This window comes from Stegostoma tigrinum, chromosome 17, assembly GCF_030684315.1.
Source record: "Stegostoma tigrinum isolate sSteTig4 chromosome 17, sSteTig4.hap1, whole genome shotgun sequence".
In the NCBI taxonomy this organism is placed as follows: Eukaryota; Metazoa; Chordata; class Chondrichthyes; order Orectolobiformes; family Stegostomatidae; genus Stegostoma; species Stegostoma tigrinum.
Genome location: NC_081370.1, coordinates 18,475,770 through 18,500,091, shown reverse-complemented (window position 1 = coordinate 18,500,091; position 24,322 = coordinate 18,475,770). Strand labels below are relative to the sequence as shown.

At 43.3% G+C, this 24,322-nt stretch overlaps 1 protein-coding gene across 10 annotated transcripts in view; it reads right to left on the bottom strand.

The window, feature by feature from the left end:
* Positions 1 to 24,322, bottom strand: part of myrf (myelin regulatory factor) — a 232,156-nt gene that overhangs the window by 94,712 nt on the left and 113,122 nt on the right. For 7 of the 10 annotated variants that reach the window (XM_059652005.1, XM_059652001.1, XM_048545342.2 and 4 more), the window contains 2 exons: positions 19,743 to 19,830; positions 11,530 to 11,877 (listed from right to left, as the gene is read on the bottom strand). In XM_059652005.1, coding sequence (XP_059507988.1) covers positions 11,530 to 11,877; positions 19,743 to 19,830 — 436 coding nt within the window. The remainder of the gene's footprint in view (positions 1 to 11,529; positions 11,878 to 19,742; positions 19,831 to 24,322) is intronic. The other 3 variants (XM_059652006.1, XM_059652007.1, XM_059652008.1) reach the window with 1 other exon arrangement.

Below are 24,322 nucleotides of genomic sequence, written 5' to 3'. Positions count from 1 at the left end.
TATGTTTTGAGCATCCAGACACTCTGTGCTTGAAGGTTTTTTGCAGCAAGTTGTGTCATAAATCTATCACTATCCATTTGGCTTGCTTCATGGAAAAAGTGCAATGATTTTTCTCCAAACAAATACCAATGGCACAAGTATTTGCAGGTGAATGTTTCTTTAAATAAGACATCAAATGTTTAATTTTGGATTGTGTCACCTAATACTGACAGATTTCAGGCAATAAAACAACTTCAGGGCCCTCCTGATACCTTGAGATTCTTCTTTCTATACAATACTGAAGCTCCATCTAAAGAAAATGCATGCTTTGACCATATTTGCAAAAGGTCTCAATCAAACTGAAGCTGGACTGATTGGGAACTATAGTGTTGTGCTACTGGAATGACAATTTGTATATAGAATTCACTTGTAGCTGCCGTATGGAACAACACATGTAGATTAAGCTTAAAGAAGCAGGAATGAGAAGCATGGCATTACTGTTTTAATAAAAACAGATATTGTAGTATTCTGGATTTTCTGTCACTGTTTATAAATCTCAAGAACCTCACAGTAACATAATGGGAAGTCAGGCTCTGTGATGTCTTTAGCACAACTGCCATTTTTAGACTTTATCTAGGCCGTGAAAATGAGCCCTACCATCTATCCAACACCTGATACAATTAAGATTTTATTTCTATGCTGCCCTTTACTGCGAGGAAGTTTTCAATGTGTGGCCTTGTGTTATACCAGGATTAGCCCTGTGAACTTCATTTAGTGGTTGATTCTTCAAGCAACAATCATAATTATTGTTTTAGTCCCAGTATGAGATAATGTACAGTACTCAATATTATATGTCAATTATGATTCTGCTGTTCCATAGTTACTTCTCTTCTCATCTTCTTATAATTCTCTGAATTATATAATTTTATTTTAGTGCCCATGTAATTTGGTATTAGAGATATTCTAAGAGAATACTTTATAAATATGTGATCAGTGAAAAATCATTGTTCACTAGTCAATGCTCTGTAAACTCATTGATTTGTATTCTTTGTTTCTTCTGAGCAAGGTGGTTTGTTAACTGTGTGAGTAAGCTAATCTGAGAAAGGGTGAGACGACCCAAGTTCAGTCTGCTCTATAACTTCCTTATTTCCGTTGCTGTGACCTTTCCAAAGCATTCTTTTCTTGTTTGTAGGCCATGGAGGCACAGAAAATCCCTCTGAAGGGTCTGTGAAAAGAAACCAGCATCAAAAAAGTCAGTCAGAGTCAATACAACTGAAAATGATTCAGTTAGGGGCTCCATGGGTTAAAAGTGTCTGCATAAAAATAGACCCGTTTTTATTAACTGCGGCCAGACCACACAGTCTGTTTCGAATCATTCTCTATAATGTAAAGGTTTATCAGATATGCTTTTTTTAAAGCAATGTTTGCATGGTGGATACAAGTTAAACATTGGGAGCTAGTCTGTACCAGGCTGACAAGATGGACTTAATCTACATACTTCTGCAAATGGGGGAGGGGAGGCTTTCCTTAAAAGCATCTTTTCTATATTCCATATGCCCAGTTCTAACTATACCACTGCATAAGGTATATAGAAAATCCCACAGAGTGCTCTGCTCACTGTACCTTCCTATAGGAGGTATGAAATCGAAATTCGTTGACGATTGATTTCTTACTGGAACTGCAGCATGACACCCAGTGAAAGCTCCCAGAAATCAGTGGAGATCTGATGGTGCCTGTGCTCCAGTTCCTGCAAAATCCATCAGTGCTTTGTAAGGGGCAGAATGTCTGTCCAACTGTTGAGGCAAATTATTCCATGGGTGTCAGGGTATAGAAGGTGAGCTATTTATCAGCCTACAGAAGTGGAAATTGTGTTGAGAGATGGAAATATTGGTGGAAATGTCTTGGACTCCACCAGACCGGATCATTGGTGGAAGTCCAGACTTGTCAAGCAGATTGGACCCTCCAGTATAGGGAGACAGGGCAGGAAATTGGATTGACGCATTACTTCAGCTAAATGCTTACTGATTTGTATATCATGGAAGAAGGGAGGGTCTGATGGCCTAATCCTGCTCCTATTTCTCATGTAAACATTGAGAAATGTCAGTTGACACCTAACACTGGGGAGGGGAGATGACAATAAAACTGTTTACATGTTGCTACAGTGATGTAGCCAAAGTGGCACTTGAGATTGTTGATTCAATGTTCATAGGATCACAGAATTATTAGTAGTAAGAGGCCATTCTACCCATCATGTCTTCCACTTTCCTGCCTTCTGCCTGTAACCCTGCATAACGTTTGTTTTCAAATGATAATCTAACTCAGTCTTGAGTGCCTTAAAGTTAAAATGGGAGGTTCAATATTGGAGGGTTCCATCAGTTACAAACCTAACACAACAACAGATTGTGACTTATGGCATCATAGGAGCAGACTGTTAACTGGCTTCCCAGTCTGCCCTTCAGCCAGAGTCAAGACAGAAAGGAAGCAGGCCTGACATACAATAATCATGGCAGCTATTTATGCGGTGACTGTTCAGGAGCATTTCCTGTTGGAAGAAAGCTGAAGTAAAGAAAACAGAGGACTGTAATCTAGGGAAAGGTTAACCCTTTTTCCTGGGTGTGGACTAGGAGCTTGGAAGGAGATCTGTCCTAAAGGGTGGCAAGAGAAAATCAAGCAGGCCTTAGATTCAGGTCATCTACACAGTAAACAGAAGGATAAGTGTGGTCTCCAGAAACTAGTTCAAATGTAGGGAACCGTTCAATGTTCTCATCTACTAAAACACACTCACTGCAATGCTAACCCCTCAGAAACAGGCCTCTGGGTATTCAACCACTAACTGACAAAGCAGTTGAGAGGGATGAAGGTGCATACTGCTCCTGAACATGGACACAGTGTGTTCTGGGTACATACTAAGCCCTAAGTTGAACTCAGAGCATGCTGCTGATGTGGGTTTGCAGCTTCCCATGTCAGGGTGTGACAATTTCTCGTATGTTTTTCTGTTTTGGCAGTGGAAGTGGGAGCCTATGTCAGCCGAGAGAGGGTCAGCAGGAGGAGAAGGTCCATGCCTGTATTTCATGATCACAACAAAACAGGTAATTGTGGAGATGGGAATCTACAAGGAATTTGGGGAAGTCAAAGTGGGCATCCATTGGGGGGGTAGGGGGTGATGTTGATAAGGGAGTGCATTGCATCCAGCCACTTCTGACAGTTTTCCAAAAACTGAATTGCATTTGGAAACGTCTGCACTGTGGTGGTACATGCTCTCAAAGGCTCGTTCTCATGATGTTCTCTAATGTTTCGCAAGGTGCTGATGTTCAGCTGCTACGACTGACTCCATTACTATCACCAGGCCATGTAATACTGGAGCTGACTGCAGACTAAACTCCGTCTAAACGCCTTGACCAGCAGCAGCAGACATGTTCCCAGGGATCAGAGTTGCCCAAGGCAGTGTGGGGGCCCCATGTGCTAACACTGTTTAACTTGTGTGTCACCATTGGTCAGACCTTTGAATACATGAGAAAGTAACTGACTTTATTGAGAGCTTGATGCAGCAGCACAGATTGAATGCAGGAGCTGAGCTCTGGTGTTCATATGGGAGTATGTCACACCCCATGGTCTTAGCTGATCTGTAATGCTGAAATATTTAGTGTAGATACCAGTTGTGCCCAAGCTGGTGATCTGTCCCAGTGACCCAGAGTATCATTTAAGAGCTGAAGTACTGACTTCTCATAGGGCTCCAGCATCAACCGACTTGCCCCATCTATGCAGCAGGGCCTGAGCCCGCCCCAATACAACAACAACTGGTCTGTGCCCCAAAGATCCCTTTACAATGAAAGCTACTGCTACATATATCTCAGTCAAAGCATGGACAAGTATGTAAGGTAACTCCACCTCATTCAAGACAACAAGCAGTGCCACCGTATAGAACTGGCTGAGAGCACAGACCATCACATTGAATTCAGTACTAACTAGGTAAAACTGAGCATTTCTTGCCCTTGTGCGTTACCATGTAAATGCTGGTAAATGAAGTTTGATGCGTGAGCTTCCTTTTATTAAAGCTGCTAAAGGAGAAGAGGGTTGAAATGGTGAAGGGAATATAGTTCTGTGAACGGTGATGGCGAAACCTCTGGACAGATGTGCTTCCTTCATTGGCAGTAACAGCCTTTATGTCCCCACACTGTGTCTTCAATTGAGATGTTTTTCCAGGCAACTCAGACTGAGTTCCAGAGCCTACAGTTCCTCCTGGGTTCAAAGAGCTCATGTGAAACATGCCTGGTTCAGATGATTCCAAATGTCAACGGCATCCTAATGTAATTCTCATGTCCCAGGCCTTACTTGGCTAGTTCCCTCTGCATCCTGAACATCTCATGACTCAATCTTCCTCCTCTGACTCTTCTTCCTTCTCCTTTAGCACATTCTACTTCTCCTTTTTGTGCCACATCCTTTGCAAGTTTCTCAGGAGAGCTATGTAACGGAGAGCATGGAGGACCAGAGCAAGACCCTTGCAGTAGTGCATGGTCCGAGCATCAGGACCTCATCTTCGGAAGCCCAGCAACTCACTCAGGGGTGACCAGATGGCTTCAGCTGCATTACCTCTCTGCCTCCATCTCAAGGTCATACAATGGGATGAGGAACACCTCTTGTAGGAATATATGTTGCCCACTAGAAGCCATCCACAAAGTTTGGGGGAAGAAGTGCAAAGGTGAAGGATTCAAGGAAACTGACTGTGGCACACGAAATGCAGCCGTGCCCTTCCTTTTGCCATGGTGGCCTACCAATTATATTTGGAACACTTGCCTCTTGCTCTTGTGCCTCTGTGATGCCAAAAAGTTGACAACTCCCTCAGCACTTTAGTGCTCACTCTCCTGCAAGCTACGTCCATGTCCATGTGCCAGCTCTGCACAAAGAGCATGACTTGCATCAAAATCTGAACACAGCCTTCAGTATGCGGTCACTGAACTTTTTAACTAGCTGAGTGATTATTATTATTGGATCAGGCAGTAGTCGCAAGACCTCTCACCTCCCAGCCTGGTGAAAGTCTGGTGCCAGGAAGCTGTCGCTAACATTTTCATCAGCTCAGATCTCAGGCTGGCAGATCTTTCAGCCCAGTTTCCCATTCTGTTCCTGGACAAACATCACTCTGCACTCATCTCACAGGGCTGGGATGAAGAAGAAGCAGTTGAGTCAAACTGAAAGATTTTACGGGGAAGGTAAAATTTCTTGGATTTTTGATAACTTGGAAAGTGATGATGGTGGGGAGTAGACGGAACATTGTTCTTCCATATTTTTTAAAATCTTTCAAATAGATACTTTGGTGCGTTTTATTTTTCATGTATTTTGTGTAATTGTTTTTTGTAATTGTTAAAACAAAATCTGCAGTCTGTGTGCTCAAAACTATCACATCAAATTTAAAGAAAGCAAGGTATGATCTATCAGGACAGATTTCGTTCTGGGATCTGATATATCTAATAGTAACATTACCCAAAATCATACCAAAAGCTTGTATTCCTGGACTTTTTGTCCCACAGTGTTGTTGTCTGAACTTTTATTTTTAAATCATGGCAGTAATACAGAAGTTGTAGGTACAGAAATGTCTACTATTTAAGGATCCATGACTATTTGATTCATATCTATTTGAAAGATTTTAAAAAACATGGAAAAACAATGTTCCGTCTACTCCCCACCATCATCACTTTCCAAGTTATCAAAAATCCAAGAAGTTTTATGTTCCCCATAAAATCTGTGAGTTTGACTCAACTGCTTCTTCTTCATCCCGGTCCTGTGAGATGAGTGCAGAGTGATGTTTGTCCAGGAACAGAATGGGAAACTGGGCTGAAAGATCTGCCAGCCTGAGATCTGAGCTGATGAAAATGTTAGTGACATTCTAAGATTCTAACGTTCCAAATTCATAATACTCTTACTTTACAAGTTAGAATAGAAGGATCTGTAGGAATAGTAAGGAGTACTTATTTAGCACTTCTTTATAGTTATGAATTTGCAAAGCAAAAGTAGAATGTGTTTTTTAACCAGAAGGATATGGTATGAAAGCATGATATATTTCCATCCAACAGAGAAACAGGAGTGCAAAATGAAGCCACCTAAATCTGGGTGTGAAGAATCCCAATTAGAAAGAACAATTTCTAATCTTGTAGCATGAAACAGTCTGAAATTAAATGGATATTATCCTTATGAGTGTGAAATGTCTTCTGTATGTTTGCAAACTTCTAAAAACAATTTTTCTTTGCACAGTCTACTAAGATTATAGTTAGCAAATCATAATGAATAAAGAGACAATTAGCAAAATTAAAACAAGCACGAATTAAAATACTTGGGGCAAAAGCCAAATTTGTAATAATAATGATGAATAACAAGGAAAACCAAACATCATTTCTATAAACCTTCATTGTGCTCAGGAACTTCCAAAGAGCTTCACAGACTAGTGATCTTTTATTTAAACGCAAGCTGGTATCTAACGGAAGTGGAGTTGTACCCATCAGAATTCCGTGTTACTCCTTTCAGGAAAGTCTGTCACACTTAGTGCCTCTTGCGTGTTTCAGTGGGCAGCAATAAGCCAGATCAAACAGCCTGGGGCAGAAATCCTGCCCTACCCCATGCCCAACTTGACTCAGGTTTTAATGCTAATTTCAGGCTGCTGACTCACATTTTGATTGGTCTGCCCTGTCCCTAAGGAGACAATGTGGCTCACCTTCTTTCCAATATGGGTCAGTTACAGCACTGTAATCCATGGAAGGTCCTGTTACTGCAACCTGATCAGATCGTAGTCCAGTTTGAAAATTAATTGCAGTTAAAAAATGTAATGTTTAGATGTTTAAACAATCAAAATTAAAAAGGTGAGAATCTGGCGACTATCATAAGGTTCCTATGCGCTTTCAAAATTTAATTGATAAAATAATCAGATCAAAAAGAAGTGAAGACCTTCTCTCCTGCTCAGGCTTCATCTTCCTCTCAATTTCCCCTTCCATTTGTTGATCAGTCTGATTTGCCCTCAGATAACAGGAATTAGAATGTTTATACTTTCAGTGAATGTTATTGAATCTATATGTATAAGACTCTCTAGTTTTAGTCAAAAGGTGTAAGGGGATTTTAGACAGAGACATGCTTTTGATTTTTAGTCAGATGCGTCCTACCCTCTTGCTAAAGGTCATTGGTGGAGGATTCAAAGTAGCTGAAATGATACTTTCTGAGAAAGAGTTACATTGGACTCGGAATGTTAGCTCCACTTTTCTCTTTCCATAGACATTGCCAGACTTGCTGAATTTCTCTCGCACTTTCTGTTCCATTTCATATGATCATCATGTACTGAAACTAAAAGCATGCCAGACTACAGCCATTTACAGGATAAAACAGGAAGGGAAGGAGGGTCCCTCCAAACCTTGGTTAGCAACCCACCTTGAGGAGGGAGGCCATGAATCCATCTCTAGGCCTGGAAGATCTTGCTGCTCCTTCCCGCCCTGGACCATGGCCGATGAGCTCCAGGTTTAAAGGCTAGGATCAGTCAGAGCCACGTGCTCTACCTTAGAGCTCGACCCTGCAGGATGGAAACATTGATCGACCTCAGCAGTACCCAAGGAGCGACAATGCAGATGGCACTGGGAGCCACAATTCCAATGCTGCATGCGGGCAGCTCAGTTTATTGAGCTGTTTGATAGTGACCTGGAGATGACACGGTCAGCCACACAGCTCTCTTCACCCCTGAAGTGGGCAGGGGCCTAGAAAACGTGGTTGAAAATGTGCATCTCCCCTCCACACTGCTGGCTAACCGCAAGTAGTGGTCAACTCTCAACACAGTCAAAAGGCAACAGGGTCTAAAACACAAACTATTAACCTCACAGCAAAAGGTGAGAAAAGGAGAAAAATTCAGAAAGCCACCTTCTGAAAAGCAAGAACGATAATCAAATCTGGTGGCAACAGTTGCCGCTCAGTGACAGTCTGTCCTGGTGGCTCATTAACTAGCCAGACCATTTACTAGTATCGGGTCCCTCAGTGAGGTCCACATCTCACTGCGAGGCTAAGACACAATACAGCATTAGCTACACACTTTACTGGACAGGCAGACCTCAAGGTGAACAACATCCCTTCATGCAAATCAAAGCAAAGTGCTACAGATACTAGAAATCTGAATGGAAATAGAAAGTGCGAGAGGGACTCAGCAAGTCTAGCAGCACCTGTGGAGAGAGAAACTGAGTTAACAATTTAGTCTGCAGGCAATTCAATGCACTCAGCAACTTGGTGCTGAGTGCTCACTAAATGCTCTCATTAACGCTGCCACATTGAATTCCTCATCTCTTCTTTGTAGATGTACATATCTGTCATCCTGCCCTCTCATGAGCTGGCAAACAAACCTTCTTTTATCTCAGCCAGGCTAAAGCTCATTTATGCTCAGGGCTCACCTCAAGCTAATTGGAGCTCTGTCCTAGACTCCAGGGGAAGTGTAATATCAGTCTCGCGGTTGATGGGCTTTAAGTTGCAGAACCAGTGATGGAGCATTTCATCAATATTGTGCAGGACTCATTTTTGCCTCTCCTGGGGCTTGTGCCAATTTCCACAAGGACTCTTACCAATTCGTATAGAAAACATCCTGTCTGGACGCATCACAGCTTGGTACAACAACTGTTCTTTCTAAGACCGCAAGAAATTCGAGAGTTATAAACACAGCACAGTCCGACGCGCAAGCCAGCTTTCCATCCACTGACTCCATCTATACATCCTGCTGCCTCAGGGAAGCATCCAACATAATCAAAGACCCCTCTCACCCTGATTACACTCTCTTCCACCCTCTTCTATCAGGCAGGAGATACAAAAATATGAAAACACATACCAACAGCTTCTTCCTTGATGTCATCAGACTTATGAACAGATCTCTCATATATTAGAGTTGATCTTTCACTACACCTTCTCTGTAGCTGTAACACTATGTTTTGCATTCTGCTTTATTACCCTGATGTATGTATGCAAGGTATGGTTTGTCTGGATAGCATGCAAAACAATACTTTTCATTATATCTTGGTAAATGTGACAATAATAGATAAAAATAAAAGGCAAAGCTGGACAGGCACCAGGTCTTTTGTTGCCTGAAAGCTGAAACCCAGAAGGGGAATATTGAAGGGAGGGAAGTGGATTGGGATAGGAAGCAAGAGGACCATGGTCACAATATGTGTGGCATGTTCATCATTTGAGACAACAGGATGACTACTAGTTTGGTGGGGGGAGGGGGGAGGTCATGTTAGAACACACTCATTTACCAATGTTCTCAGTGACACTGGATATTGGGGCTCTGTTTTCCCAGCAACATGATAGAATCATACAATCCCTACAGTATGGAAAACAGGCCCTCTAGCCTAACAAGTCCACACCAACCCCCACAGCATCCCACCCAGGCCCATCCTCCTATAACCTAGCTAATCTACACATCTCTGAACACTACGGGCAATTTAGCATGGCCAATCCATCTACCCTGCACATCTTTGGACTGTAGGAGGAAACCGGAGCACCCAGAGTAAACCCACACAGACATGGGGAGAATGTGCAAACTCCACACAGTCGCCGGAGGGTGGAATCAAACCCAGGTCCCTGGCGCTGTGAGGCAGCAGTGTTAACCACTGAGCCACGATGCTGCCCCATGGATGCAGAGAACCAAGTTCTATATAGGACTCGGGAGATACATGTGTCCTTATCAGGACTGGCTCTGCTCTCTTTTACTATGTACCATTTTTCAAGTGCAGTAGAATAACATTGATTGTGCTGCACTGCATTTGTATATGTGCCTTTAACAGCTGAATAGCTAGAAGTACATGGAGGTACTGGGAAACAGGCAAGAGGCTGGTAGCATTGGCAGGCATTTGAGGTTGCCAATTTGGATGCTGGGTGCGAGTTCTAAATGCCAGGGAGAATGCTACAGGAGATACCAAAGGGCTGCTGTCCCTTGAAGAGTGTGAAAGGCTGGTGATGCAGTGGGTAGGTGGTAACACATAACAATCCATTCACAGGCACTGACCACTGATGTGAGGCCATGAGAGTCTTGGGGCAGTGCTCCTGGGTCCATGGGAACAAATGGTGGACATTTACCTCATTGGCTTCTTGCTTTCACTCCCTTCTGAGGGGGGACATTCTCAAAGGTGACATGGAACATGGCCTCAACTTCCACAACCTCTACTCCATCCATCTCTAGAGACACAACCATTGTGACCCTCCAGCCTCAGCGGCCACCTTCCTCTGCTCACCCCAGGAGGCAGCAGCACTCTACCGCAGGAGTGAGAGAATGTGAGACCACTGAGGGACATGCATCTCACATCCTGTCCTCTTGTTCACTCAGGGACGCATCTGTCACTATTGAGCCCGCTCTCTGCCTAGGTCTTCATTGTATAATAATTTACACGGTAGCCACTGTTTTTTGCACCTTCCCTTTAAGGTACAACCTGTCCATAAAAGCAGCCCAGCTGCATCATATATTCCACAAACCATGCTGCTGGGTCCTCCTGCTGAAGATAGAGACTGCAGGTAGCTGCAGATAACAGTGTGAGACATGCTCAGAAAGATACCACAATCATTCAGATAAAGTGAGGCACAGCAAATGTCAAAACTGCCCACATTGATCTGCTTGGTATTTCAAACCCCTGAACCTTAGCCACAGGGTTATCCAAATTCTAGGTCCCCATTTCTCTCCCTCTGCTTAGTGACACTGAGGATCTGTGAACTTCTAACAGTCTTTCGGTAAAACTCTGGCAGGAAGCAAGTGTAAAGCCCAATGAATTTCAAAGTAGATACATTTTCAGTTTTTTATGGAATAATAAAATATTCATTATCAGTCAGTTATTCCCCTAAATGCATACACCACCCACATTTGTGTTTTTAAAAAATCGCAACTGAACTTTACCTGAATGAGGTTTTGAAGAAGTTTGTCAAAGTTTTATTTCAAACACTTTTGAAAAGTCTATGTGCCTAAACTGCTGGAAGTTTGCACCACAATCTGCATTCATAATAACAAACAACCTATCACGCCTGTTCCATTCAATCAAATCACTGCTGATCTGAAGCCCAAACCACGATAGCCTTCCTTGTTCCATATCTTGTGATACTCTTGTCTGAGAAAAAAAACCTGTTGATCTTGGTCATGAAGATTTAAATTCTGTCAGCGTCTACAGGCTTTTTGAGGGGAGAGAATTCCAGGTTTTCAATATTACTTTTGTTTAAGACTACAAGCGGTAAGAATACAGGCAACCTCTTACATTGCAAGATAGTTGGTCACTCAGATAAAATAAAACAAACTAATTAATAAGAATGAAAAAGACACATCAGTGAAAACATCTAACCATGTGGGCAGGTAACCATATGATTTTTAAACATTATTTACTGCCATATATTGGATAGAAGATTTTTGATTGCTAAGAGAAACAGAGCATTATTTTTCAGTCAGCACTTTGTATGAGTAGTGGTGCAACAAGGAAAGAATTCTGGTAAATCCAAACATTTAGCATTAGAATTCCTATTAAAACACCTTCAAATGTTGAACAATTTTTTTTCATTTTCACCTACCCAGGTGCATAGGAGGGCTTTGGTTCCACTTTGATAGCAGTTGTGTTGCTGTTCATGCAAAGGTTGCTGGGATAGCTTTTGGTTAGCATTCCATTGTTGCTGTTACAGTTCATGTGACCACTGGGGTTTGGGCCACAAGCCACTGGGTTTGGCACGAGACCGCCATGTCTAGCTGTGACTGGCAGACAGCTGGTGGTTACATGGCAAAGGTGGTTGACTCCACTGGTGGAAGGGCTGTTTAGATGGCCTGTGTTCCCAATAGCGCTGGGGATAGGATGGCCAACTGAAGCACTGCCAGATGCCTGAGGATTGGAATAACTTACTGAGACCGGGAGATCTGGAAAACAGCTGCAGAGAAAGAAATTGTTCTTTAATTAAAGAAAAATACAACCATTCCATTTATGAAGATTATACTTCTTGTGCCCCAAAGTGCTTTTAACTTTGGGCTGCCAATACCTCATCAAAAAAGCTGAATGAAATTACCATGATAACAACAACAAAACAATGTTTAGTAAATGGCATAGAATATTTCCTTTGCCAGTCAAAATAGGCACTGATATAATTTTGTATTTGGTTACTCTCCACTGAAGGCTGTAACAAATCAAACCTTTTCCAAAGAAGAGGGTAAGAATCTAAACTGTGATAAATGAACCATTTTATTTTGAAAGATCTTCTTTATTGCAGCAGGGAAATGTGGTGCCTTTATACTGCCAACAGCTTTGTGTCTGTTTTTGATTTCACTGTTAATTACAAATCTCCTGGGGAACCATTTTTCTGAAATGCTTAGGTTCATCCACAGAGCAACTTTGGTAAAATCAGAGGAACACTTTGGCTGAATCTTATTTATTCTGGCCAAATCTGACTTTTGGAGAGATTTCTGCCGCAAAGACTTGTGAATTTTCTCACTGTATCTCACCAAACTTGCTTCATAAACTACTGATCATTCCCTCCTCCAGTGGAGTCACCCACATTAGACTCTGGTGCAACATTACCACATGCTGTTCCTTGAAAAACTCATCACTCTGCAGATATCCGCTGAAAGACAGACAACCCTTGTCTTCTGTGACAGGCTGCTGTGCACCCAGGTAAGTGCAGGCAATTTGATATTGCCCCTCGCATGTCATGACCCACAGCAGTGACAATGCCACACTGCCTATAGCACATCGTTGGCATTCCCATGTGCGCACAACTTCATTCTCTCTTTGCTGCTTAACCACCAGGCCCTCACACCTTACTGTCTGTAGCTACATCCTGTCTGAGCACCCTCTCAGTCAGCATTATCCTGTCCCCAGTGGACACCCCTGCACACCAGCATTGTACCAGCTACTGGCAGCAAGGAATCTGTGAGCTCAGAGAGATGTCCTCATAGACAGGATCGGAGCTGCCTCTCCAGGCTATTTGTAACCTATCACAGTGCTCCTTCACTCTGAATCCAGCTGGCTGATCTTTGTTCGGGGGAGCTGGCATGGTCAGTACGTCTGGGGTCTCGGGCACAGTCAGCCAACTACTTGAGCCACTCAGAGTAAAGATGCTCTCCATGTGAGGGGGTGAGAAGTTGAATGTTGAGTAACCCACATGCATCTTGCCTCTGTCTGCCTTATTGTCGCCTGTTTTCTCCTGGAATGTGAGACAGACAGGTATTGAGTGAAAGTGGGGACACTGCTGTTACTTTCGGTGCAGGTGAGGGAAGTATCCCCAGTGACCGTCTAGGTAGCACAGATAGCACACACAGTTAGTGCTGTCGGATAAGGGGTGGGGGCATAATGAGTAAGGGAAGATATTTCGGGTGTTAGTGAGAGTGGTAGAGCATGAGCTGTGGTGGGAGCTGGTTACAGTGGAAGAGATGCGATGAGTGTGACTGATTGGAAAGAAGTTGGTCTGCTGGAGAAAAGCATTGACCTTCTTCCTACAGTGCTGTGCATTCCTCCACACAGCTGAAACGCAGCTGGCAACCTCAGACCAGGTACCATGGCCACTGCTACTTGTCCTGAGGGAAGAAGAAGTCCCACCTCTGCACCAACCTGGCCAGCAGCAGGCCCTGGTACCAACCTGCAAACATGGCACCCTGTCTGCCGTGTCTGGGGAAAATGTCGGGAACTGTATAAACCAATTCCAGGTTGACAGCGCATAGCAGGTATCTATAAATGGCGGAGGCACAAGGGGTGCTGGTGTACTCCAGACACCTGTTGGGTGGTGAGCAACATTCCCTCTTAGCTTGCTGCACGCTCCAAAATATTGTGCTTGGCAGTCAGTCTTGGCCCTCTGATGATGGCATTGACTTCTAGTTCCAGAAGCTGTTTCCATGTAGGAGCCTCAAAGACCCACACAGCCAGTAAGAAAATGAGAGGGAATGCTGGTGGTGAGTTGTTTTGTGAGCAGCGTAGAGAGATGGGGACTGGAATAAAGTGGGCCGGATGCTGTAGGGATGGTGTAGGTTGTTATGGAATTGAGGAAGTAACATACTGGATCAGAGAATTTGATTTGATTTACTGGTTGTCACATGCTCCTAAGTACAGTGGAAAGTTTTGTTTTGCATGCAGTATAGGTAGATTGTAATGTACAAGGACGTAAGGATCATACGGTGATGAAACAGAGCAAGGCAAACAAAGTTATAGCTGCACAGGACGTACCCAAAAGCAAGATCAACATTAGATTTGAAATTTGAGAGGTCCGTTCAGAAATCTAATATCAGCAGGAAAGAAGCTGTTCTTGAATCTGCTCGTATGTGTGTTTAAGCTTTTGTATCTTCTACTTGACAAAAGAGATTGGAAGAGATTATAACCAGGGTGATGATGTTGGCTGCCTTTTTGCAACAACGAGTAGTGTAGATGGAGCCCGAGGTTGGGAGGTTGGCTTAAGGCGTGGTCTGGGCTGTATTAACAACTTTCCATAGTTTTTCACAGATTTGGGTAGAACAGTTGCTGTACCAAGCCATGATGCACCCGGATAGAATACTTTCTATGGTGCATCTATTCAAATTAGTGAGGATCCCTATAGGCATGCTGAATTTCCCTAGACGCCTGAGGAAAAAGAAGCATTGTTGATGGTCAAAAAGAAGCCTTTTTGACCATCACATCTACATGGAAGAGCCAGGACAAATTGTTGATAATCGTTACTCTTAGGAATTTGACACTCTTGATCCTCTCCACCTCAGCTCCATTGATGTAGAAAAGGGTGTGTTCCCCTCCTTTCTTCCTGAAGTCAATGATCAGCTTGCTGACATTGAGGGAGTGATTGTTATCTTTGCACCATGACATCAAGCATTCTATCACCTTCCTATATCTTGACTCATCATTTTTTTAAATCTGGCCTACAACGGTCGTGTCATCAGCCAACTTGTAGATGGTAACTGGATGAAATCTGGCCTGGGAGTGTCATGAGTGTACAGGGAGCACAGTAGGGGGCTGAGTACACATCATTGTGCAGCACCTATTGTGGAGGAGATGCTGTTGTCTGTCTTCACCGACTACAGTCTGTAGGTCAGGCAGCTGAGGGTCCAGTAGCACAGGGCAGGGCTGAGACTCTGGGTCTCAGAATTTGAAGATTAGTTTGGTTGGGAATTGTCAAGCTATCAATTTCATCGATTGTACTCAGCGTGAAACAGATTCTGAAGAGAAGGAAATTAAAAAGAAATGCCTGGCATTATTTCCCTCAAAGTGTCATTTAGAGATGAGCTCTATTAGACTCATAAATTTGCTTCTGTGATACCCCTTAAACGGAGAACTAGAAAATTGGTCCATGACATGAATGAACTCTACTGGTTGGCCTGACATGTGGGTTGACAGCAAGTTATCTACTTTACCACTTACCCAGGGAGGGGTTGGCATTACATTCTAAATCAAAGAGTGGCAAAAGGTGTTTCACTCTGTGACAGAGTGTGACTAGTGAGGTAGACATACATCCAATAAAAAAAGGTGTCATAACATAACAGATTGCTTTCCGCAACAAGAAAAAAAACAAATTGCAACGTTTCAGCCATCATGTTTAATGACCTGAGTGATGATTGTTGCTGTGATTGTCCTGACTGTGACAGCTCAGAAAAGCAGAATGTGTATAAAATATGCCAAACTCAACATGACTATTCTATTACTATATATTTGTTCTTAGCCAACCAGAACATACCTGATGGAGTAGGGAAAATTTTGAGGGTTAGAATTTGGAATTAATGAGAGGATAAAAAACATGCATTTATGTAGCAGTTCTCACAGCCGCCTGCTGGGACAAATTTGCTTTAGAAACTCAGCCAACCATTCATAATGAATAGCCTCTAGCAAAATGTCAGTAAAGCACTCTATTGAAGCTGCATGAGCAGATGGTTTTTCTAACTTACACCCGACAGCCGATCAAAGTAATCCCATAGAGCATTTTATTTTAATTCTCACTGACATCTTCAGCATTTTTTAATGTTTAAAGAATAGAGTATGAAACAATCTCTTACCAGAGCACCAAACTGCAATCTGGCTAATGACCAGGCATTTTAATTATTTTGGTAGATAAATTGTGGAATCCTGGGGACTTACTAAGAGAATAAAGTCACAAGATTTTGAACAAACAATAAGTTTTCCTACACAATGAAAGGAAAGTAAGACATTATACAATATACTTATAGCATATTGTCTAATGTTCTGAATTAACATGCTGCCGTCATGAATGATAGACAATAGACTGTTATTGAACACCCTAGACAGCTCATCAAATGGTAAATACATCCAATATAGCTCCCATGGATTTCACAGCAACTTCTCCACCCAGGAAGCAGTTAAATTTCTTTAAGTTTCAGAAGGAATTGCACTCTATCCCTTTTTGCATTCTACCTTTATGCCCCACCTCAACAGCCACTGCCTCAACAACTACTCTCATTCTGGTTGATCACTTTCCTTTCCTGGGTCTACACACCCCAGCACTCATTCACAACCTTCACATTACCTTTTAACTGGCAGCTAATTTCACCCAAGCCAATCCTGCCACAGGTTTTATTGTCAGTTGAGAACTACCTTCGATCAGTTGCAACAGGCAAATTCTGCTTGTGAGCCTTTCAATGCTCACTCTCTCAGCTGCACAAAGTATTGGTGTTCACAGGCTTCTCCCAAGCCCCTCATAATTTCCCCTAACACAAAGTGAGCAACCGTCCAATTTTCAGCTCCCCATGACTTCTTCTGAATCCTGACTCCACCAAATAGCTGCCTGTTCATTCCTGGAATTTATTTTTAAGTTTTAGAAGCACAGAGTCATCCAACTGCTCTTCACTCTTTATTGAGTCTCCTGCACAGGACCTGTAGAGTTTGACTACCTTCCCAGGGGTACAGCTAACTACAGCATTCTTAACGTGCAGTCTAACTCTGTTTTCCTCTCTCTCACATCCTCACTTAATTTGAATTGCTTTTCAGTGATTCCTAGACTGTCCTGAGCGTCCTATCATGAACTGTGTAATAAGCCTAACTCCTATTGCTGGGCAGAATTGAATTTTATCACCTATCAACTCTTGGAACTATCTGTTCCATAAAATGTTACCAGTCATAGACTGCTGGCTTATTCAGTATAAACAAATGATTACAAAAAGGGCATTGATCATAATTATATAGACCTTATCTGCCCTTCAAGAGCACTTACACCCACTTCATCAACTTCCAACACTCATACTATGGATCATGCTCACAATTGCCAACAGGGGTCTATACACTCAGGACTAAGTTTAAATGGCACCGCTGTGTTCAGATTTCTTACTGACGTTCATTCCCTCCTGCCAGCATAAATGAGGCCCACACCCAGGTCCCACTGCCATTGTTAAAGGTGTCTCTGTGCTTCTGAATATCTAGCCCACTGACACCAATAATGTTCAAGTTCATTCTTCATGTACAAACCTGCAGTGGGATGGATGGCAGTTGGTCTGACCGTGAAAAACTTTATAGTCAAGACTATCTTCAGCTAACATTCACCGGTGAACCTTTTAGTAGGAGTCTGAGTAGCAACTGCTAGCACAAACACAAACTGTTTATGCCCGGCCTACACAAGCATTCTTGGTTTAATTGTAGCATCCTGATCAATATCCTCACTTGGTCAGCAAACTTAGCTTCAACTAAATATCAAGTTACTGGGCCCTGTAGTTCAGCAGTTACCCACCAGGCTCTCAGAAGCCAGCAGAGAACTGTGTGCACTTGCAGTGTGCTAGTAAATGCTATCTTAATGTGCTGTCAATCCCTTTTTCCATCCCCATAAAACAGCAGGTACTCGGCATTCCCATAACTCTCCAATAAAAACAGAAGCTTTACAACATTTAATGACAACTGTATGTGTTTCAATGACTGCAATTTGGGCTTATTGCATTTACTTTTGTTCTTTGCTTTATGAGCAGTATTCATGATATTCTGTGAACATTTTCTCATTGTCTCAATGTTTTCAGTAATGTGAATTGTTCTGTGATGGATACCACTGGGTTAGAGCTCACATGTCAACCTATAAAACTAACAAAACTAACCTTCACATAAGTTAGCAGTTGACCATTTTCAGAAATAAATCATTTGAGGAAAATAAAAAGCTTTTAAGATTTACATATCAGTACTTATTTTCTCAGAATCTTTGGGAATAAATAAAGCAAACGCAACTACTTTTCACAAAACCGTCAGCTCATCTAAAAGGTTTTCTGTCACAAGTTTTTGATAATCAACAATGAGAGAACACAATGTCAGTTCTGGGTTTTTTCTGCATTTACATGTCAGGTTATTAACAGAATTATTTAACTCGAACACTCTTGGGCATTTAATGTCATCTGCCAATGTAGCACAGTGAAGACTCCATGGCAATGTGCAGGAGAATGGAACCATGTGCCAGATACAGGACAGCAAAGCACTTGGCTGCTCTGAAGGATTTCACTTGTTCAGTTTATCAACTGTGCTCCGCCACTTAAAACAGACTGGCTAAGCTGAATAAAAACCAATAGAACTGCGGATGCTGTAAATCAGGAACAAAAAAAAGTTGCTGGAAAAGCTCAGCAGGTCTGGCAGCATCTGTGAAGGAGAAAACAGAGTTAACATTTCGGGTCTGGTGACCCTTCTTCAGAACCTTCTGAGGAAGAGTCACCGGACCCGAAACGTTAACTCTGTTTTCTCCTTCACAGATGCTGCCAGACCTGCTGAGGTTAACCAGCAACTTTGTTTTTGTTTCTGGCTAAGCTGAAGCTGCTGATCGTCAGATAAGAACACACCAGAGCAAGTTGACAACCTATGGTCCCAATGTATATGGTGAATTTTGTCATGAATCTTTACAACAGTGGCATAAGGTGATTGTTTTCCTACTTTTGATGGAGTGCTTTATCTCCTGGGAGCACATCAAGAGATGCAACATGGCTTTGTAGAAAATGATAGTAGGAACTGCAGATGCTGTGGAATCTGAGATAACAAGGTGTAGAGTTGGATGAACACAGCAGGACAAGCAGCATCAGAGGAGCAGGAAATCTGATGTTTCGGGTCTGGACCCTTCTTCAGAAATGGCTTTGTAGGAAGCATTCTTTTAAAAAACTTGCACTACAACATGTAAATACTTCATTCAACTTGTAAATGCTCATAACTTTAAAATGTGTGCATTTTTGAATGATATGTTTGCAAGTGTCTATGTGCAGCTGGAAATTGCTCTTTCACCTTGCAGTAACAATGTGAACAGCCAAGAAAAGCAATAAATTGTGGCAATGAAGTGTGTCCTGTCTACAGCATCTCCACAGTCCAGGATGGCACATTCCATACGTATACTGCAGATGCCCTGAAAATCACAACAGAAAACCTCTTTGGCAAATCTCCCTTCTGTTGTGACATAATCCTTGTAAAATAGGTGCTGCAAAAAGTAGTGATTATCTGATGATAGATATAATGACTTTTTACATTTCAGACCTGTATTTGTAGATTTCCCATTCTGAGTACTCCTAAGTATGAAGGGACATTACCACAAACTGCTTTTTTTTAATGAATAAAGAATGGGACAATGATTATAATTTCAAAGATATTTGTTAATTGCTCATCAGTTTATAGTGATTTTAAAACTAGACACAACGCAACAATTTTAAGGCCGAATCTTTAGAGTCAATGAGGGTCAGCTATAAAACAGAGGTACGAGTCAAACAATGTTAGAAGCACCATCCTCTGGTGGCTTTGTTTGTAAATGCACTACCTGGTGTGGTACTGATTCAATCATGTCATGTCATAAAGGTATCTGGTTGGACTTACATGTCTGTGGAGTCCTCCTTACTGATATATTCCTCCAGAATACTTGTATCAATGTTGGAAGTATCAAGAGCCCCATTGATTTCATGTCCTTAAAACAGAAAAAAAGATGTTACCAGAGCATAATAAGATAACCCATAAAGTAGGGTAGTCCCTTATTACCGTGAACATTGTCCTACTCAGGATCAAAGCTTGTGATTTTCTTTCTGAGGTACAGTTGCTTCTGGGGACATTTTTATATTGTCTAAGCAAGTATCCACAGGAAGGCTAAACTCCAAACTCTCTTATTACAACCAGGTGAGGAGTACACCACAGCTCTTATTTTAAAAGGACATTTGTCAATTTACTGAGTACTCGACTGATTACACTGTGTGCAACCTTTTGGACAGGTTTTCATGAGTTTAACAAAGAAGTAGATTAATTTATTTATACTTAAACTGATCTGAGTAAAACAACACACCCATATTGGAGCATGCACAAATGCCCACAGACACTTAGTCTGCATACATACAAATGCAGATGATCTGCAGGGGAGGAATGAGCTGCCTAAACTAGAGGCCAAAAAAATGCACAGTTTGACGTTTGGTGACCCATCTGGTTTCAGGATGAATTCAGTCATCTTCATGTTTCCAATTTAAAGATGCTGACAACTGAGTAAGTTGTTTCACTGGAGACACAGCTGTTGAGTTGAGGGCTGTCTTTAAAGTCTCTGTTTGCCCCACATGAAGGAGAAACAGACATGGCTTATCTCACAAACTGCACAGCGAGAGAGAGGCAAAAGATTTCAGAGGGACCCAACTTACCTTCTCTGCTGAGGAAACATGTGCTTGACGCACAAAGGACTTTGGCTTGTCATGGGACCTCGTTAACTTTCAATATACATATATCATTTGTAAATCAATTAGCTCATCTGAAAACTTTCCTTAAAACCCATGATTGCTATAGGTGCCTTGTTAGTGAGGCAGGAGACATTGGGTTGGGGGAACATTATCTTTGGTTGGTGGGTTTTGTAGATTTGCTGTCATCATGGAGATGAAATACAAAATGTTTAGAGAAGCTAACTAGGGTAACCAACTTGAGTTGAGCATTTGGTCACTTTTATTTTGTTTTTTTAAAAGATGTCATTATTTTGTAAAAGTCCAATTTCATGTTTCCAGCCAGTAGATTAAAAATCATTATTTGGCATAAAGCAAGTATTTTTAAGACATTTCAGGTAATAAAAGAATGAGTGTTTATTCTCCTTGTCAGGACTGGATTGGAGCCCAGAATCTAGATATGGAAGGATGGTGGTTTGATTAATAGGCATGCAATGGATCAAAAAAAATCCACATCACATCAAGTTTTGTACATTAGTTATTTAGGGTTGTGTAAATTTCTAAATTCCCTCAAAGTAAATCCAATTTATTTAACATTTATCTACAATTTATTAGCAATTAATGCTCTCTTTCAGATTATGTTTCCTTAGTTCCAGCAGCTCAGGAATTATCATGTCCCATCACTATTCGCAATTTATCTCTTTCTGCGCTACACACCTAACCTTCAAAACTAGCAAAAGCTGAAACAGATTTAAAATGAATTATAAATTTTAACAGAAACTTGGATTATAGGCTGCTCACACCTGAGAACAAATACATCAGAAAGACAGTGTGACAACATGCCAGCATCTTGAAAAAAACACTTTTTCATTACATGTGAACGCCACTACATGATATCTTTCAAACCAAAAATAGCTTATACAGCATAAGTGACTGATATTTTAAACTTGAAAATAATGTTGTTGTTCAGACTTGCAACACCATTTAAGGATCCAACTTCATATAGTATGGAGCTCAATCAATGTGTTATGGTTACCATATGTATTTAATGCAGGCAGCCAATACTGAAACAATGTTCTCAGTACAATCCAAAAAGAAAGTGGGACATTAAATCAAAATTTGTCATCTTCTACAACATGCAATTTTGGGAATGGAACGGACAGGATGACTTGAAAGGACACAGTATAGGACAGGATGGCATGCAGTAACAGAGGCATCAGATTGGAAAGGAACTTCAACCTATCTGCAACCAAAATGCAAGACCTGGTTTGTTCCATAATAAAGTAGTATCAGAGATAATGGGAACTGCAGATGCTGGAGAATTCCAAGATAATAAAATGTGAGGCTGGATGAACACAGCAGGCCAAGCAGCATCTCAGGAGCACAAAAGCTGACGTTTCGGGCCTAGACCCTTCATCAGAGAGGGGGATGGGGAGAGAGAACTGTAATAAATAGGGATAGAGGGGGAGGCGGACCGAAGATGGAGAATAAAGAAGATAGGTGGAGAGAGTATAGGTGGGGAGGTAGGGAGGGGATAGGTCAGTCCAGGGAAGACGGACAGGTCAAGGAAGTGGGATGAGGTTAGTAGGTAGATGGGGGTGCGGCTTGGGGTGGGAGGAAGGGATGGGTGAGAGGAAGAACCGGTTAGGGAGGCAGAGACAGGTTGGACTGGTTTTGGGATGCAGTGGGTGGGGGGGAAGAGCTGGGCTGGTTGCGTGGTGCAGTGGGGGGAGGGGACGAACTGGGCTGGTTTAGGGATGCAGTAGGGGAAGGGGAGATTTTGAAACTGGTGAAGTCCACATTGATACCATGAGGCTGCAGGGTTCCCAGGCGGAATATGAGTTGCTGTTCCTGCAACCTTCGGGTGGCATCATTGTGGCAGTGCAGGAGGCCCATGATGGACATGTCATCTAGAGAATGGGAGGGGGAGTGGAAATGGTTTGCGACTGGGATGTGCAGTTGTTTGTTGCGAACTGAGCGGAGGTGTTCTGCAAAGCGGTCTCCAAGCCTCCGCTTGGTTTCCCCAATGTAGAGGAAGCCGCACCGGGTACAGTGGATGCAGTATACCACATTGGCAGATGTGCAGGTGAACCTCTGCTTAATGTGGAAAGTCATCTTGGGGCCTGGGATAGGGGTGAGGGAGGAGGTCTGGGGGCAAGTGTAGCATTTCCTGCGGTTGCAGGGGAAGGTGCCGGGTGTGGTGGGGTTGGAGGGCAGTGTGGAGCGAACAAGGGAGTCACGGAGAGAGTGGTCTCTCCGGAAAGCAGACAGGGGTGGGGATGGAAAAATGTCTTGGGTGGTGGGGTCGGATTGTAAATGGCAAAAGTGTCGGAGGATGATGCGTTGTATCCGGAGGTTGGTAGGGTGGTGTGTGAGAACGAGGGGGATCCTCTTAGGGCGGTTGTGGCGGGGGCGGGGTGTGAGGGATGTGTTGCGGGAAATACGGGAGACGCGGTCAAGGGCGTTCTCGATCACTGTGGGGGGAAAGTTGCGGTCCTTAAAGAACTTGGACATCTGGGATGTGCGGGAGTGGAATGTCTTATCGTGGGAGCAGATGCGGCGGAGGCGGAGGAATTGGGAATAGGGGATGGAATTTTTGCAGGAGGGTGGGTGTGAGGAGGTGTATTCTAGGTAGCTGTGGGAGTCGGTGGGCTTGAAATGGACATCAGTTACAAGCTGGTTGCCTGAGATGGAGACTGAGAGGTCCGGGAAGGTGAGGGATGTGCTGGAGATGGCCCAGGTGAACTGAAGGTTGGGTGGAAGGTGTTGGTGAAGTGGATGAACTCTTCGAGTTCTTTAAGGACCGCAACTTTCCCCCCACAGTGATCGAGAACGCCCTTGACCGCGTCTCCCGTATTTCCCGCAACACATCCCTCACACCCCGCCCGCGCCACAACCGCCCTAAGAGGATCCCCCTCGTTCTCCCACACCACCCTACCAACCTCCGGATACAACGCATCATCCTCCGACACTTTCGCCATTTACAATCCGACCCCACCACCCAAGACATATTTCCATCCCCACCCCTGTCTGCTTTCCGGAGAGACCACTCTCTCCGTGACTCCCTTGTTCGCTCCACACTGCTCTCCAACCCCACCACACCCGGCACCTTCCCCTGCAACCGCAGGAAATGCTACACTTGCCCCCACACCTCCTCCCTCACCCCTATCCCAGGCCCCAAGATGACTTTCCACATTAAGCAGAGGTTCACCTGCACATCTGCCAATGTGGTATACTGCATCCACTGTACCCGGTGCGGCTTCCTCTACATTGGGGAAACCAAGCGGAGGCTTGGAGACCGCTTTGCAGAACACCTCCGCTCAGTTCGCAACAAACAACTGCACCTCCCAGTCGCAAACCATTTCCACTCCCCCTCCCATTCTCTAGATGACATGTCCATCATGGGCCTCCTGCACTGCCACAATGATGCCACCCGAAGGTTGCAGGAACAGCAACTCATATTCCGCCTGGGAACCCTGCAGCCTAATGGTATCAATGTGGACTTCACCAGTTTCAAAATCTCCCCTTCCCCTACTGCATCCCTAAACCAGCCCAGTTCGTCCCCTCCCCCCACTGCACCACACAACCAGCCCAGCTCTTCCCCCCCCACCCACTGCATCCCAAAACCAGTCCAACCTGTCTCTGCCTCCCTAACCGGTTCTTCCTCTCACCCATCCCTTCCTCCCACCCCAAGCCGCACCCCCATCTACCTACTAACCTCATCCCACCTCTTTGACCTGTCCATCTTCCCTGGACTGACCTATCCCC